Source organism: Myxine glutinosa, chromosome 5 (genome assembly GCF_964187855.1).
Source record: "Myxine glutinosa chromosome 5, kmMyxGlut1.1, whole genome shotgun sequence".
Taxonomy (NCBI): domain Eukaryota; kingdom Metazoa; phylum Chordata; class Myxini; order Myxiniformes; family Myxinidae; genus Myxine; species Myxine glutinosa.
In genome coordinates, this window is record NC_136265.1 from 28,613,269 (window position 1) to 28,631,650 (window position 18,382).

Genomic DNA, 18,382 nt, shown 5'->3' on the forward strand with positions numbered 1-18,382 from the left:
CGCCTCCCTCCACGGCCTTTCTCACCCGGGCCGGAAAGCTTCCCAGAAGCTGGTGTCGGCGCATTTCGTCTGGCACGGACTTCGACGGGACGTCCGCGACTGGGCCAACGCCTGCACGGCCTGTCAGTGGGCCATGGTCCACCGCCACACCCAGGCCCCGCTGGCACCTTTCACCCTGCCCGAACGGCGTTTCGACCATGTCAACGTGGACCTGGTGGGCCCCCTTCCCCCATCATGAGGTTTCACACACCTGCTCACAATGGTGTACAGGACCACCAGGTGGCCGGAGGCCATTCCCCTCGCTTCCACCACAACCACCGACGTGGCGCAAGCTTTCATCGCCACCTGGGTCGCCCGTTTTGGCGCACCGGCAGACATCTCTTCGGACCGCGGTCCGCAGTTCACCTCCGAGCTTTGGGGCGCGGTCGCCCGCAACCTGGGGGTCAAACTCCACCGTACCATGGCCTACCACCCCCAAGCCAACGGGTTGTGTGAGCGTTTTCACCGCGCGTGGCCTTCAGGACAGCGGTTGGGCCGACCGGCTGCCATGGGTCCTTTTGGGCCTCCGCACGGCCCCCAAGGAGGACCTCCAGGCGTCCACTGCCGAGCTCGTCTACGGCCAGCCGCTACGTGTCCCGGGCGAGTTCGTGCCCGATGCTACCAGTCCCTGGTCCGCGGCTCGCCAGCGCTCGGACCTCCAGGAGGCCGCCCGACGGTTTGCCCCCGTGCCAACGTCCCGCCACGGTGGCCACCAGTCCTACGTCCCCCCAGCTCGGCCTCAAGAACGCGGCCCAGGCGTTCCAGCGCTTGATGGACGGCGTGCTGCGTGACCTGCCGTTCCTCTTCGTCTACTTGGACGACATCCTCGTCGCCAGCACGTCCCGGGCCGAGCACCTCCTCCACCTCCGAACACTGTTCGGACGCCTCAGCGAGCATGGCTTAATCGTCAACCCGGCCAAATGCCACTTCGGCACGACGGCCGTTGACTTTTTGGGCCACCACATCACCAAGAACGGGGCCGTGCCGCTGCCAACCAAGGTCGAGGCCATCACCAATTTCCTGCGTCCCCGCTCCATCAAGGCCCTGCAGGAGTTCCTCGGCATGGTGAATTTTTATCACCGTTTCGTGCCCTGTGCTGCTCAGCTCATGCGGCCCCTTTATGAAGCCCTCCGGGGCAAGCCGGCCAAGCATGACATCGTCTGGTCCGCAGACATGGACGTGGCATTCACAGGCGCAAAGCTGGCCCTCACCGACGCAACGCTGCTTGCTCACCCGGTGCTCGACGCTCCCATCGCCCTCACTACGGACACCTCCGACTACGCGGTGGGCGCCGTACATGAACAATGGGTGAACGGGGTTTGGCAGCCACTCGCTTTTTTTAGCCGGCAACTCCGGCCGAACAAGCTAAAATATAGCACATTTGACCGCGAGCTCCTCGGTCTATACCTGGCCGTTCGCCATTTCCGCCACCTCCAGGAGGGCCGCCCGTTCACGGCTTTCGTCGACCACAAGCCGTTGGTTTACGCGTTGGCCAAAGTCACGGAGCCGTGGTCGGCCCGCCAGCAGCGCCACCTCTCTGCCGTGTCGGAGTTTACCACGGACAACCGGCACGTCGCCGGAAAAGACAACGCCGTGGCCGACTGTTTTTCTCGGGCCAGCGCGAACGCGGTCCACCTGGGCGTGGACTTCGCGCTTATGGCGGCCGACCAGACCGCCGACACCACGGTGCAAGCCCTCCGGGCGGCGGACACGGGCCTCCGCCTGGCCGACGTCCCCTTCGCGGACACTGTCCTGCTCTGCGACGTCTCCCAAGGCCAGCCTCGCCCCGTCGTGCCCGTTACCTGGCAGCGCCGCATTTTCGCCTCCCTCCACGGCCTTTCTCACCCGGGCCGGAAAGCTTCCCAGAAGCTGGTGTCGGCGCGTTTCGTCTGGCACGGACTTTGATGGGATGTCCGCGACTGGGCCAACGCCTGCACGGCCTGCCAGCGGGCCAAGGTCGACCGCCACACCCAGGCCCCGCTGGCACCTTTCACCCTGCCCGAACGGCGTTTCGACCATGTCAACGTGGACCTGGTGGGCCCCCTTCCCCCATCACGAGGTTTCACACACCTGCTCACAATGGTGTACAGGACCACCAGGTGGCCGGAGGCCATTCCCCTCGCTTCCACCACAACCGCCGACGTGGCGCAGGCTTTCATCGCCACCTGGGTCGCCCGTTTTGGCGCACCGGCAGACATCTCTTCGGACCGCGGTCCGCAGTTCACCTCCGAGCTTTGGGGCGCGGTCGCCCGCAACCTGGGGGTCAAGCTCCACCGTACCACGGCCTACCACCCCCAAGCCAACGGGTTGTGCGAGCGTTTTCACCGTGCGCGGCCTTCAGGACAGCGGTTGGGCCGACCGGCTGCCATAGGTCCTTTTGGGCCTCCGCACGGCCCCCAAGGAGGACCTCCAGGCGTCCACCGCCGAGCTCGTCTACGGCCAGCCGCTACGTGTCCCGGGCGAGTTCGTGCCCGACGCTACCAGTCCCTGGTCCGCGGCTCGCCAGCGCTTGGACCTCCAGGAGGCCACCCGACGGTTTGCCCCCGTGCCAACGTCCCGCCACGGTGGCCACCAGTCCTACGTCCCCCCAGCGCTTCGCACAGCGGAGTACGTTTTTGTGTGTCATGACGCACACCGGGGGCCACTCCGGCCGCCGTACGACGGGCCCTTCCGGGTCCTGCGACAGGATGACAAGTCCTTCGTCGTCGACGTCGGCGGCAGGTCGGACCGGATTTCGGTGGACCGCCTCAAGCCGGCGCACTTGGACGTCGACCAACCACCACGGTTGGCCCTTCCTCCGCGGCGAGGCCGCTCCCCGTCCACGGTTCCCCCCGCTCGACCACCCACCACCACACCGGACCCCCACCCCCCCCCCCCCACGACCCTGCAGGGGTCGCTTCGGCCGGGTCATCAGGACCCCCCTTAAATTGACCCTGCCGGTGCAAGTCGATTCTGGGGGGGCGCGTGTAGCGGTTGCCGCTGAACATACACAATCGCCTTGCACCTGCCGATGACGCAACCAGGGAGTGATCACTGTACCGGGCTCGCCCAGGCCGCCCGGGCATGCCCAGACTCGCCTTTCCCGTGCTCGCCCAGGCCGCCCGGGCATGCCCAGACTCGCCTTTCCCGGGCAAACGCTCCGATCGGCATGCCGCGCCCGGCTTGGGAGGCGTGGCTTCCGGCATGACGTGTTTGATTGTGCTTATATATATTGCTACCCGATAAACGGGCTTTTCAGAGTACCCGAGTTTTCGTTTTACCAATAAAGGAGCTCGGACGAATTCCGGTTTTTTGTCGCGTCAATCCTTTCGACTCCCGTAGGAGCACAGCTCCTCAATGCCAAGATTCCGGATTTTAGGGGAGGTGGATACTGGGAAACCGTCGATGTTGAGGGCAAAGTTGTGGGTGGATTTGGAGAGCGTTTTTGGGCCAATGATGTTTATTTCAGATTTATCACAGTTAAGCTTGAGGAAGTTGATTTGAAGCCAGGATTTTATTTCAGTGATGCAGTTTGTCAGGATAGAGTGGGTGGCGGTGGAGATGGACTTGGTGGAGATGAAAAGCTGGATGTCATCGGCGAAGCAGTGGAATTGGAGACCATGACGGCGGATTAAGTGACCGAGGGGGGGACAGGTAAAGGATGAAGAGGAGGGGGCCAAGAACTGAACCTTGGGGGACACCTTGGGGGAGGGGAGCAGTGGGGGATTTGCAGTTATTGATGGAGATGAACTGGCGTCTGTCAGAGAGGTATGATTTGATCCAAGAGAGGGCAGTGCCGGTAACGTTAAAGGTGGATTCAAGTCGGGTGAGGAGGATGGTGTGATCGATGGTGTCAAAGGCGGCGCTGAGGTCGAGGAGGATGAGAATGTTGAGGTTGCCAGCGTCAGAGGAGAGGAGAAGGTCGTTGGTGATTTTGGGGAGAGCAGTTTCAGTACTGTGGTTGGAGCGGAATCCGGATTGGAATGTTTCATAGAGGTTATTGGTAGAGAGGTGATGTTTAAGTTGAGTGGCTACAGTGCGTTCCAAAACGTTTGACAGAAAGGGTAGGTTGGAGATGGGTCTGAAGTTGTTAAGGGTGTCAGGGTTGAGTCCAGGTTTTTTCAGAATGGGGGTAACAGCAGCAATTTTGAGGGATGGTGGGACGATGCCTGTAGACAGGGAGGAGTTTATTGTTGCAGTGATAAGTGGAGAGAGAGCAGGAAGGGAGGCCTTGACAAAGCTGGAAGGGATGGGGTCAAGAGTGCAGGTGGCAGTTTTCATTCCTATGAGGAGTTCAGAGAGGTCAGTTGGGGAGACTGGGGAGAACTGAGACAGGGGTTGGCAGGATAAGGGGGGGCAGGTGGTTTGAGGGGGAGCAGGTGCGGTGGTGGTTAAGCTGCTGTAGATGTTGTCAATTTTGCTTTGGAAGAATGAAAGGAAGGAGATGCAGTTGTCTACTGTGAATGACTGGGTGGTGGTGTCCAGGGGGCTGAGGAGTTTGTTTATTGTAGAGAAGAGTAGACAATGCTTGATTCGATCAGTATGAATTATTTTTCTCTGCAATTCTTGGTCCGATTGACACGAAATTTTCACCATCTGAGCTCCACCTCCTCCTGTGTAATATTTTAATGATATCTATGACTTCATAGGTCCCGTGGTCCAGGCACCATCTTGGAAAAAACAAAAAACGTTGCACCACTATATCTCCAAAACCGCTCAATGGAAAAAATTGAAACATGGCTCATTGTAAAGAACTCCATATGGGGAATAGGTGTTGTTAACGATGACGTCATTGGTGCTGTAATTATGATGTTGTAGCGGTTACCGCTGGGTATACACAATCGCCTTGCACCTACCGAGGACGCGGCCAGGGAGCGATCACCATGCCGGGCTCGTCCAGGCCGCCCGGACAGGCCCAGACGCGCCTCTCCCGGGCATACCCGGTCTCGCCGTTCCCGGGCTCGCCCGAGCCGCCCGGGCACGCCCGGTCTCGTCTTTCCCGGGCATGCCCAGACTCGCCTTTCCAGGGCTCGCCCAGGACGCCCGGGCATGCCCGTTCTCGCCTTTCCAGGGCTCGCCCAGGACGCCCGGGCATGTCCATACTCGCCTTTCCAGGACTCGCCCAGGACGCCCGGGCATGTCCAGCCTCGCCTTTCCAGGGCTCGCCTAGGACGCCCGGGCATGCCCGCTCTCGCCTTTCCAGGGCTCGCCCAGGACGCCCGGGCACGTCCAGACTCGCCTTTCCAGGGCTCGCCCAGGACGCCCGGGCACGTCCAGACTCGCCTTTCCAGGGCTCGCCCAGGACGCCCGGGCACGCCCGGTCTCGCCTTTCCCGGGCAAACGCTCCGGCATGATGTGTATATATATTGCCGCCCGATAAACGGGCTTTTCAGCGTACCCGAGTTTGATTTGTGCAATAAAGCAACTCGGACGAATTTCCGTCTTTTGTCGCGTCAATCCTTTCGACTCGCGTTGGAGCACAGCTCCTTCAATGTCATAATTCGACATGGACAATGCTTCGTCTGATCAGTTTGAAAAATTATTGTGCGTGATCTATGCATCAATTAATTATATTAGGGAATATTAATTTATTATGTTATTGCCCACGTGGTCTGGCAGCCATATTGGATCAAAGAAAAAAAAGAAACGTTCAAAAACAGAAGAGTTGGCTCACACCAAGTTGACTGTGCAGGGTAAGTATTCTTTGAATTGAACGGACTATGCTATGAAGCATGCATGCTCTTGTGATGCTTACCTTTATTTGGGCAGTGTATAGGCAACTGACGGCTCCCTCATTTGCTCCCCCCCAAAAAAAATCCGAGTTACGTGCATGAAGAAAAACATGCCTCCTGCTTATTATTCAAAATACCTCAAATCACTGACGTGGGGAGAGGAATACTGTACTATAAAAGGTAATACTTGTAATACCCTCTTCCACCTGGAGGTGGCGATACACGATACACATTTACAAAGAATTTCCAGCCACCTCCTCCCTCTCCTCCTTCCTCCTCCCTCCCAACCCCTCAAGACCACCTGCAGAGATAAAAACATCCTTATGCACTCTTTGGGGTCATGCTGTAGGAGAAACTGGAGGAGAAGTAGTGTAACAAACAAACACGCAATCGTTTGCAAAATCCACTCTCCCCCCCCACCCCCCTCTCCCAAAAAAGTCGCCATGGAGATATCAAATTGTCCATTTCATTTAAATTAAAATTGACCTTAAGATTAAAATTTATCTTGATCAGGTCAATCGGATGAAAATAGATGATTTTTCAGATGAAAATAGATGATTTTTTGGGGGATTTTTGAAGTGTGACCTTGACCTTTTGACCTCAAAAATAGATGCTTTCCCAATTCAATGATGCACTTTGCAATTCCTGTTTAATTTTCAAGTTAATAGGATGAAAAGTGACGATTTTTTTCAGATATTGGCACAGAGAGGAGGACGACGAATTGGAGGACGAATTGGCACAGAGAGGAGGACGCCTAATTGGAGGGCGGCGCGCCCTTTCATAAACGATCCTCCACCTGGGTGGTGTGCGAGGACCTTCGAAGACGCTGTCTATTTATTACGTTCGCAAATGTAGCGAAATTTTGACCGATGATCAACACAGTCGTCGCAACACCGATCAGCGCCGTGATCTCCTTTGCTTTGGGTGGAGAAATATGGCGGACGGTGCGCTTCCGGTGGCTTTAAGAGTACGGTCGCGGTTTGTGTAACCGTAATCAGCCCTTGATGGCATTTGAAACATACTATAAGAACGATTTTTTTCAAACCGGGATTTGAATCAAATAAAGTAGGAAGGTGGAATTCCCAGCGGAATTATGCAGTATGAAGCAAATATATGTATTGACGCAACGGGATCTCCCGCATTGTGGGTGGAGAAAGATGGCGGACTGTGAGCTTCCGGTGGCTTAAGGACCAATCGACGTGAGGCAACCTATCCAGTTACAGTATAGTACAGTGTAGAAATCAATGACCGCGGCCTGGAGCCGAAGTATCCTGCACCCTGACCCGGAGGTTCTTCCGTTCAGTCGCCGAACGCCCCAGCAGGCCTCTCACGTGGCTCCATGGCGGAGTTTGATCTCACGACCCGCATCGGACGTTTCCTGGACAGACACCTGGTCTTTCCACTCCTAGAATTCCTCTCGGTGAAGGAGGTGAAGAGCACGTCATTTTTAATGACGTTCCGTGCACCGACGATTAACGAGTGCATCATTGATTGTGTAACAATAACATCATCATGAGGTTTCTTTTCCTGCGTTTTCATGCTCCGACAGATTTACGATGAGAAGGAGTTACTGCAAGGCAAGTTGGACCTGCTGAGTGACACGAACATGGTGGATTTCGCCATGGACGTGTATAAAAACCTCAATCCCATCCAGGAGATTCCAGCAGGTAATGAACGTGCGAGAAAACGAGGGAGTCCTCCGCCTGGATGGTGTGCGAGGTTCTTCGAAGGAACTGTCTATTTATTACGTACTCACATGTAGCGAAATTTTGACCTATTTCCTTATGAATGACTCTTTGTAAACCTTTACCCCATGACTCGCACACGGCTCTTATCCCCCCCATGCTCCCTCCTGCCCCCATGCTCGCTCCTCCCCCCCTCATGCTCTCTCCCTCCCTCCCCCATGCTTCCTTCCCCCCCCCCCTTGCTCCCTCCCCCTCCCCGTGATTCCTCCGCCCCCATGCTCCATCCCGCCCCATGCTCCCCCTCCCCATGCTCCCCCCTCCCCATGCTCCCTCCCCCCATGCTCCCTCCCCCCCATGCTCCCTCCCCCCCCATGCTCCCTCCCCCCCATGCTCCCTCCCCCCCATGCTCCCTCCCCCCATGCTCCCTCCCCCCCATGCTTCCCCCCACCCCCCCATGCTCCCTCCTGCCCCCATGTTCGCTCCTCCCCCCCTCATGCTCTCTCCCTCCCTCCCCCCCCTCATGCTCTCTCCCTCCCTCCCTCCCCCATGCTTCTTTCCCCCCCCCCCTTGCTCCCTCCCCCCCTTTCTCCCTCCCCCCCTTGCTCCCTGCCCCTCCCCCTCCCCGTGCCCCCCCCGTGATCCCTCCGCCCCCATGCTCCATCCCACCCCATGCTCCCCCCCCCATGCTCCCTCCCCCCCATGCTGCCCCCCCCAGATGCTCCCTCTCCCCCCCCCCCCCCCCCCCATGCTCCCTCTCCTTCAATGCTTCTTCCTGTGTTTGTGCAGATGTCTGTCCCCTTCATAAGTGTGGGTTTTAAAGGCCAATCTTTTAACAAGAATGTGTGTTCACTATCGTCTATTTTTGAGAATAAAACGAACTCGAAAAACATTTTCCATAAATGAGTAAATTATGTCTCTTCTGTTGTAATTGTAGACGGTGGCTTGCAAAGCAAGCCTCAAGGGTGGTGTACAGAAGCGTTTTTTTAAATAAAAATAAATGCAAGGTGCAGGAAGGTGAAATTTGCCGCACGTGATGCACAATGCGCGGTGTAAAACGAGCGTTCATTTACATCCGTATGATATCTAAAATAAAGAAGATATAAGCACACCTGACACTAGGCTGAGGCTTCAGACTTTGGCACGTTCACGAGACTGCACTGTCGAATAAACTGTGCCAACCCGTCATATTTGACGGCCTTTTACTCGTATATACATATATACTACCATCACCCCTGCCGTACTGCCGTTCCAACTCTTCCTTCCGCAAAGACTGGGGGCCCTGAATCTCTCACAGTCCATATTTTTTGAAGGGTGAAGTGCATGTCGTCAAGTTGTATAGAAATTGAAGATCGGTGGATGTTTTCAGAATGATCTACAATGGTGGTTCCCGCAACTATCGGGGACGCCTATTCGCGGTGGTTGTATCCTCCCAACGCAAGTGAGGGGCCAAATCTTCTGCATTCTTCTCTGCCGCCCGGATTCGTCAGGACAGCACGGTTACGGTCGGAGTGTGACCCTACCATTCCCATCCTTTCCCTCTGGGAAAATTAATCGGTTCATGAACAAAGTTTCTGGTGCACTGACCATCAACAGGGCAGAGGGGATTCCCTACAAGAGTAGATCTGGCAATCTGTCCTGTGTGAATATATCCAAATACCACCTGGTAACTGTCACGGACCCTTGAACTCTCGTTCCGCACCAGTACTTGCTGCAAGGGGGGTGGGTGGCATGCACACTCATTTGGTCAGAGACCTTTCAGAAAGTGCCGGTGCGGCACATGGGTTCTTCGCTCCATACTAGTTACCCTGCGCGGGGCTAAGCATTCAGTTGCGTACGTGTGACGTGTGCCGTGTCTGCATTTTAAAAATTCATTTTCTCGGCAACCGTTGGTCCGATTGACATGACATTTTCACCATAGGAGCACATCCTTTAGAATATTTTAATGATCATTATGACGTCATAGGTCACGTGGTACAGGCGCCATCTTGGAAAAACTTCACACCTCCATATCTGTGAAACCACTCCATGGAAAAAAATAATTGAGACCTGGCTCATTGTCAGCTACTCCCCATGGGGAATAAGATATGTTGATGATGATGTCATCGGTGCCTTCGTGATGACGTCATCATTCGACAAATACAACACTTACCCATCTGATCATTATTTTAAAATTTTCAGCAACTGTTGGTTTGATGGACACGAAATTTTCACCAAAGGAGCGCCTCCTCCTTTAGAATATTTTAATGATAATCATGACGTCATAGGTCATGTGGTACAGGTGCCATCTTGGAAAAACCGAAAAACGTTACACCTGTTTCTGTCAAACCCTCGACTCGGATTCTGCAACTGGACCTGACGGCATCAGCCCACGGGTCCTAAAATCCTGTTCTTCCGCTCTTTCACTCCCTCTCTCTGTTCTCTTCACCCTCTCTTTTGCTCAAGGTCATCTTCCATCTGCTTGGTAATCTGCCAACATCACCGCTTTGCACAAAAAAGGTGCAAAAACAGATCCCAGCAACTACAGCCCAATCAGCCTTCTCCCAATTATCAGCAAAGTCATGGAATCCATCATTGCTTCAGATATGAAATCTTTCCTCTTCTCCAATGGCTTGATCTCTGATCATCAATTGGTTTCAGACCTGGACACTCTACTCTGGACATGCTGCTTCTGCTTTCTCAACAATGGATGGAGGTCCTCAATGCCAAACAGGAAATTAGAGCAGTCTCCCTTGACATATCACGTGCCTTCGATACGGTCTGGCACCCCGCTCTGCTCACCAAACTCTCCTCTTTGGTATCCATGGAAATCTCCACGCATGGCTGGCGGACTTCCTCTCTAGTCGTAGTCAACGTGTGGCCCTGAATGGGTTTCTCTCATCTCCTCTTCCTGTTCAGGCTGGAGTTCCACAAGGCAGTGTTCTGGGCCCTGTGCTTTTTCTGGTCTTCATCAATGATCTCTCTGACTCTCTTGAAAATCCTCTGTATCTCTTTGCTGATGACTCTACTCTCTGTCGCTCCATTCTTCATCCCTCAGATCGGCAGTCTGCAGCCTCCTCACTCTCTGCAGACCTGGACAAAATCACAGACTGGGCAAACAAGTGGAACATGTCTTTCAATCCTGACAAATCTCACACTCTTACGATGTCTCTCCGAAAAGACCGACTGGACAACCCTCCCATCCACTTTCTGAATAATCCTCTCCAAGAAGCTCTGTCACTCAAGCTTTTGGGTCTCACTATCTGCCATGATCTTTCCTGGGAAAACCACATTTCAAATCTGGCCTCCAAAGCCAGTCGCCGACTGGGCATCCTCCGTCGTGCAAAGTCCTTCCTTGGCACACCTGAGCTCCTCACCACATACAAGGCTTTCATCCGCAGCTCAATGGAATACTGCTCTCCCCTCTGGGCTGGTGCTCCTGCCTCACACCCAGCTCGTCTTCACGCTGTTGAAACCAAAGCATTCAGAATCATTGGAATCTCCCGCGATGAAGCTACCTCCGAGGGCCTCTCACTCACTCACTGCAGGCAGGTTGGTGGTCTTTCCGTCTTCTACCGACTCCTCTCTGGCCTTGCCCCCCCCCAGCTCTCTCTGGGCTCTGTCCCGCAAATATTCCTTCAGGTCGCACAAGATCTGCCTGCAACCCTCTTATGGTCAAACTGCCAAAATCAAGACTCTCTGCTCACCTTCACTCCTTCATTCCTCTTTTCTCCCACCTCTGGAACAAACTCCCTCACTCTCTTCAATCCCACTCCACCCTCCAGGTCTTTAAAACAGCTGTTCACCACCATCTCTTATCTTCCTCCATCCAAAACCTTTATCTTTTCTACCCCCGTTAATTTCACCCCAATTCCACTTTTTTGAAATACCAACTTCTGTCCTGGAAGTCCTGGGTGTCCTTGTGTTTTATACTTCTCCCTCCCCCTCCCCCCCCCCCCCCCTTCCCACGCCTCCTCCCCCCAAGCCCTCTCCCTTCCACACATCTCCCTGCTCTCAAATGTTGTGTTTGTGTGTTTCCCCTTCTCTCCACATCTTGTCTTCCACTCCCTCTTTTTATTTATTTTGTTTGTGTGGTTGATTTGTTTGTGAAGTAAATGTTAGCTCTTTCACGAGCCTCGATTCAGTATACAAAAACAAACAAAACAAAAAAAAAAACCTCTATCTCCAAAACCGCTGCATGGAAAATATTGAAACAAGGCTCATTGGAAAGAACTCCATATGGGGAATAGGTGTTGTTAACGATGACGTCATTGGTGCCATAATTATGACGTCATAATTCGACAGGGACAATGCTTGGTCTGATCAGTTTGAAATATATTGAGTGTGATCTTATGCAACAATGATATCGGAGAATATAAATTTATGATGTCATCGCTCACGTGGTCTGGCAGCCATATTGGATCAAAGAAAAAAAAATGTTTTAAAACAGAAGAGTTGGCTCGTAACAAGTTGACTGCGCAGTGTACGTATTCTATGAATACCATCGAGTTGAGAGTTGAGTACTTGCATACAACATACACGTATACGAGCTTTTGTAGTTGGGATTTGTAGTCGCAGCATGCTCCTAATTGGGTGTTACTAATGATGCACTGATTTGCATTTCACATTTTGTGCAAATGACAATCGTTCGTTAAGTTTTTTGTTTTGTATTCTCCTTATCAAATTGCCAACCTTCATCAATGTGAAACCTGGACCCACGTCTATTTCATTGGAACACTAGTCGTATAAGCATTCTCTTCACAAGGCCTATGACGCCAATCGGCTCCAACCTTTCGATATTCGAAAAACCTTTTAAGTCGCTTAGGTTTTTTTTTTCCACTGTATGGAAAACCTGCAGAGAGGGCCTTGCGATTGTGAATATGACACTTCCAAAGATGTGTTAGGCTTACCAAAATTTGTGGACATATTGTTATTTTTCTTTCTCAAGTTACAATTGAGGTTTGCCTCAGGCCAGCTGTCCAACCAATGCGTAACCTGTAGAGTCATACCAATTGTGATTTATTCGATGCCGTGGGTTTGCATGACTGATTTGTGCACCGCTACCTTGAGGATGTTGTTGGTGACAGTTTGTTTTTCTAGAAAGTCTTTTAAGTTTTTGGGTTGGGACATTTATCAACCAGCCCCGCTGTTGGAACCCCGAGTGTGTAACCGGGGTGGTGCGTTGCGTGTTGTGTTTCAGCCTTGCGGGAGAAACGTGCCTGTGTAGTGGCACAGCTAAAACAATTGCAGTTGGAGACAGAACCCATGGTGAAGATGTTTCAGGATGAAGAGGTCAACAGGCAAATGCAAACTGTTCGGTGGGTTTTTCTAGGCCTCACTTGTTGGCCGGACTAAATCTCTACTTCTTTGAACCGCCCATTTATTCCTACTTTGTTGTGGGGAGCTTATTTAGGAAGGAAATAGCAATTTGTTCAGGGTGACAGCGATAACTTGCCTACTCGTTGCGAAACACCCTGAGATATTTAACATCCACCAACGACGAGTGCTGGCAGACGAGTATTCTGGCTTAACGTTTTTCCAATGGACGGCACAGACATTGAAGCAGGTGAAACGCCAGGATTGCAATTTATAGCTCGGTCGAGATTCAAACCCAGGCTAGACAGCTCGGAGGTGTGTGTGCATACCTGAAAGCTATCCTGACACCCCTTTTTCCAGATTAAATACTATTTACTATTCAAATGATTATATATTTATAAAAGAGGTGACTGGGGGCATGGAGAGGGCACAGCTTGAACAACATAGATACACCCGCATACTCTCAATCAAGTAAGTGGAACTAAAAACTGGAGACCCAGGGATAGATGGGTTTGGGAAGGATTAATGAGGGGGGGTGGGGGGGGAGGTGGGGAAAGGAGTAGAAAAGATCCTGGTTTTCGACGGGGGTTCGTTCACCTGAGATTGTGTGGATTTTGGTAGTTTTACCAGAAGGGTGTTGATCGTGGACAACGTGAGCCCTGCAGAAACCTGGGGGGTGGGGGGGGGGGGGGGCGACAAAGGACAGAAGAGGGCACAATACCAGAAAGGAGGCGGTAGAAGATAAAGAGACAACCGACCTGTCTGCAATGGCAAAGTGATAGGCCCATTGACTCAGCTTCATCATGGGAGATTCCAATGACGTTGAAGGCCTTTGTTTCCATGGCGTCAAGCTGGCCAAGATGTGAGGTGGGGAGCCAGCCCAGAGGTGAGAGCTGTTACTCCGTTGAGCTGCAGATGAAGGCCTTGTAGGTTACCTTCGCCTCCTGGAAGGCAAATCCAACGGAAGGCAATCTCATTTCCTTTCACAAAGCCCGGAACAAGTGTGTGTCTACCCTCAGGAGAGCCAGGAAGCACTATCTCTCTACTCTCAAGACTGAAATCTCTAACCTGTCTCCCTCTTCCAAATCCTGGTGGTGTCTGGTCAAATCTATTTCTGGTGTTTGTTCCCCCTCTATCCCCTCCCTTACCTCAAACAGTTACACAGCTGACTCTGCACATGAAAAAGCTGAATGCCTCAACTCTGTGTTTGCCTCAAAATCATGTGTCCCAAACCCATCTCTCTGTACTCACCGTACCCAGTCAAACCTAGCTGCTCCTGGACTCTGTGTCCTTCTCTCCTGACAAGGTGGAGAAGTTTCTGTCAAACCTCGACTGTGATTCTGCAACTGGACCAGACGGCATCAGCCTACGGGTCCTAAAATCCTGCTCTGCCGATCTTTCACACCCTCTCTCTGTTCTCTTCACCCTCTCTTTTGCTCAAGGTCATCTGCCATCGGCTTGGAAATCAGCCAACATCACCGCTTTACACAAAAAAGGTGCAAAAACAGATCCTTGCAACTACAGACCAATCAACCTGCTCCCAATTATCAGCAAAGTCATGGAATCCATCATTGCTTCGGATATGAAATCTTTCCTCTGCTCCAATGGCTTGATCTCTGATCATCAATTTTGATTCAGACCAGGTCACTCTACTCTGGACATGCTGCTTCTGCTGTCTCAACAATGGATGGAGGTCCTCAATGCCAAACAGGAAATCAGAGCTGTCTCCCTTGACATATCACGTGCCTTCGATACGGTCTGGCACCCCGCTCTGCTCACCAAACTCTCCTCCTATGGTATCCATGGAAATCTACACATGGCTTAAGGACTTCCTCTCTGGTTGCAGTCAACGTGTGGCCCTAAATGGATTTCCCTCATCTCCCCTTCCTGTTCTGGCTGGAGTTTCCCAAGGCAGTGTTTTGGGCCCTGTGCTTTTTCTGGTCGTCATCAACGATCTCTCTGACTGTTCTAGTCATTTATGTTGTATTTGCATTTGAAGAAGGAAATAAATGTTGTTTGATTATGGACATGGCCACACACGTCTCCAACACGAACCGTTAAAGTGAAACAAAAGGTTGATTTTTTTTTTGATTTTTTTTTTTTAAGCCGGGACCAATTTGATCTGATAATTGGCAAACATTTTTTCTTCTTCATGCTTTTTCCAAGAAATTTCTGTGGAGGCAGTCGTGTCTTCTCCACGATTGGCATAAATTGCCGAAGTTGGTTAGTTCACGGTGCAAATTGCAATCCGTGATGAGATGGCATCCTCACCCGCCAGGGAAATGTTTGGCGATTCCTCGCTTGTTCAAACACGGATCGGACCTGTATCACAACTTCAGAACCTTGACGTCCAGTTGTAGAAGGACGGCAAAATATTGAGGAGTCATCCAACGGTTTTTGACCATTATGTGACCATCACCCGGCTTTTTTTTTTTTTTTTTTTTTTTTTTAATACAAGATCGAAGCTCGTGTAAGAGCGAACATTAATGACAAAAAAAACAAGCGGACACATAAGACGTAATAAAGGGAGCGGGAGACAAGATTGGGAGAGAGGGCGAAGCACACAAGTACAACATTTGAGAGCAGGGACATCGGGAGATTATAAAGACGATAATGTCGAGAAAACCCAACATGTGCTTCTTTTTCCATTATTGCCGCCGATTACATCACAATAGAGATGCAGAGTATAGAAAATCGCTGACAGAGCGCGAGTGAAACCGCATTAACGCTGAGACGCCATGTTGTACACCGTCGGCATTGCACCACGCGGTGCAGCATTGCAGATCTGATGGTGACGCGGTCAACAGCAAGGTAACGGCGATGGTAGGCAGTTGCCCCATGGGTGTCGAGACTCGAGTGAGGGCCGGAGGTGTGTTGGTGGGGTGTGGGATTTGCTTTTTCTCCATGCCTTGCCCTTCGTTTTTCCATCTTCTGATCCGCGCTGTGTTACAGCGATAGCCGGCAGCTGTTTGACTACTTGGCAGAACACCACAAGGTCAGACATCACTTTGCTACTGATCTTGGTACCCAATTGTATCATTTACCTGTGCTTTGAAGTGCAAACGCAAGGAAGGCATTTGATGGTGATTTAGGAAATGACCCGATGTGTATGCGGCCTATCTATCATAGCTGTCTAAAATGCTAGCATTTTTGCTCTCATAATAAATGAATTAACCTCCAATGCCTTTGCAAATATGGCCTGATTTTGCAGCACGTCTCTCTTTCGTCGACTTGATCATCGCACTAAACTCGCCATTCTCCGTTGCAGTTTCGACCTGAAAACCTGGACACGCTCTACAAGTATGCCAAGTTCCAATACGAGTGTGGAAATTACACTGGAGCTGCCGAGTATCTGTACTTCCATCGAGTCTTGGTAACGTCCTTGACACATCACCATCGAGCTTCATCTCCGCCGGTTCCACCCGCCATACGCGTTTCGTGTGAATACCTTAAAAAGTTTGTAAAAGTTTCTCATTCCTTTGTCTTTGTTTTCCTCCCTGTGGAACCAACCTCCTCTGTCTCTTCAAACGCATCCTTCCCTCCATGTCCTCAAGACAGCTGTTGACCACCATCTCTGATCATGCCTCATCCAAAACCATGACCTTTTCTACCCCCATTCATCCTCCCGAATCCCACCTCCTTCGGAATTTGCACTTTTTACTTCCTAAGAGCTTGCTTCTTTAAAAGCCTGCTCCATGCCTTGCATCCTCCTCACATCCCTTATATGTCCAATTCTCCCTCCATTTCGTCCACTCAACCTTACTGTTGGTGTGTCGTCATCGTCCCCTCCCCCTCCCCTTCCCTCTCTCTCCCCCTTGCATCCTCGTCTTTTTCTTTTGTTCTGTTACGTCCTGACCTGTTCTTTGCTTGAGCTCCTCCATGAGCCTTGACTTTGTATACAAAAAACGGGAAACAGGGAATATTGTACAGGGAAAATATTGCACCATTGGACAAGCAATGCAACTTGAAAGAATATCTAAACTTCAGCGGAGGCAGCCAAGTCCTTTCTGATTGGATGAAATGAGTTTGCGATGTCATGGATACAAACACTGGTGGTACCTCTACTACTAATACTACTACGACTACTTAATATACTACTACTACGACTACTACATATACTACTAGTACGACTACTACATATACTACCACTATTACTACTACTACTACTACTACATAGACCACTACATATACTATTACAACTACATATACTACTATTGACTATATACACTACTATTACATGTACTACATATGCTACTATGACTACATATACTACTACTACATATACTACTATGACGACATATACTACTACTACATATACTACTATGACTACATATACTACTACATATACTACTACTACTACATGTACTACTACTACTACATATACTACGACTACATATACTACTATGACTTCATATACTACTATGATTACATGTACTACTATGATTACATATACTACTATGACTACATATTGTTGAGGTTTTGAAATTGTAAATATGACATCATTAAATGTTAAAGGTTTGCCCCCTATAGTTAGTCCACAAGCAACACGTAGGCCCATTAGAATTAGTTATGTCATAGTATGTGTAAGAGTAGGCCATTTCCCTAATGATATCTGCGTTGTGTAAAGAAATGAGCTTAGGTCCTTTTCATTTTGCGCCCACCCTTCGTTTTCATCTATGGGCAAACTCGATCCCGCGCCCCATTTAGCATCCCTCAAGTTTGTTACGCTTTGGCTACCAGCAGCGTTCGTTGCCCTTGGTTTTGCTCGAAACTAGTCGGGGACCACGAGGTAGGCCTAAGAAGAGGGAGGAGCGCAAGGGTCGAGGTGTGGTCGCGTCAAGCAGCGCGTCAAAGGCGGTGACGGTAAGAGCCATCAGCCAACCAGGGCACCAAGGGCATGGCGTGGTAAGGGCGCATCTAGCAAGTGCTGGAAGGTTCGCTGGGCAAGGCTATATAAGCGTGTGCACAAATGGACAGGACTAAGCGAACTGGCTGATACGAGGACTGACCCAAAGGAGTTATGAGAAGGACTAAAAGGCCTCACATGCATACGGAGTTGAGAAGGGAGAGGCAGGCGCTCGAGTTGAGAGAGAACTGTGTTGGAGAGAACTGATCCGGAGCACTCGTGTGAGGAGAACTCAGAGGACCGGCGTGCACACGACAGTGTCGAGAGCCCTTGATTGAGAAGCGCATATCGAACTATTCGCTTATTACGTACGCGGCCGCAGCCGCAAGTGTAACCGCCAAAGCCAGCCCTACCGTTCGCCCTGTAATAATCCCGTGCGCGAAAACGACACGTGGAGAGCTCCTGCCATCTTTATCCATCTTCTTCGCGGTGCGAGTTGGGGACCGGAGGAAGAGCTGCCCGGATGCCATCTCTGGACCATCGACCTGGTCAACGGCAAACCCCGTGTGAGTCTCTCCGAGTGTGAACGGGCCCGTTTGTCCAGGGAATAAGTTAAGACTGTACTTAAGGCTGCACTGTGTTTTCTTCTTCTGATTATTGTACAAAGTGTAAATAAATTCTGTTCTTCCTTTCTTCCAAATTCGACCGTTTCTGTGATTTCCTCCATTGGTTAAGTGTGGCACGTTTACGAACCGCTTGGATCGGGTTTAGTCATTGATAACGGCTCGGGTCACGGGTTCGCTACCGCT

At 51.3% G+C, this 18,382-nt stretch overlaps 1 protein-coding gene across 1 annotated transcript in view; it reads left to right on the forward strand.

Annotated features, from left to right (window-relative positions):
- Positions 1–6,548: 6,548 nt before the first annotated feature.
- EIF3E (eukaryotic translation initiation factor 3 subunit E) overlaps positions 6,549–18,382 on the forward strand; it is a 40,522-nt gene continuing 28,688 nt past the window's right edge. Inside the window, exons 1-5 of the mRNA XM_068117501.2 lie at positions 6,549–7,179; positions 7,300–7,417; positions 12,612–12,729; positions 15,680–15,722; positions 15,996–16,100. Of these exons, the coding sequence (XP_067973602.1) occupies positions 7,090–7,179; positions 7,300–7,417; positions 12,612–12,729; positions 15,680–15,722; positions 15,996–16,100 (474 nt within the window). The 5' untranslated portion in view covers positions 6,549–7,089. The remainder of the gene's footprint in view (positions 7,180–7,299; positions 7,418–12,611; positions 12,730–15,679; positions 15,723–15,995; positions 16,101–18,382) is intronic.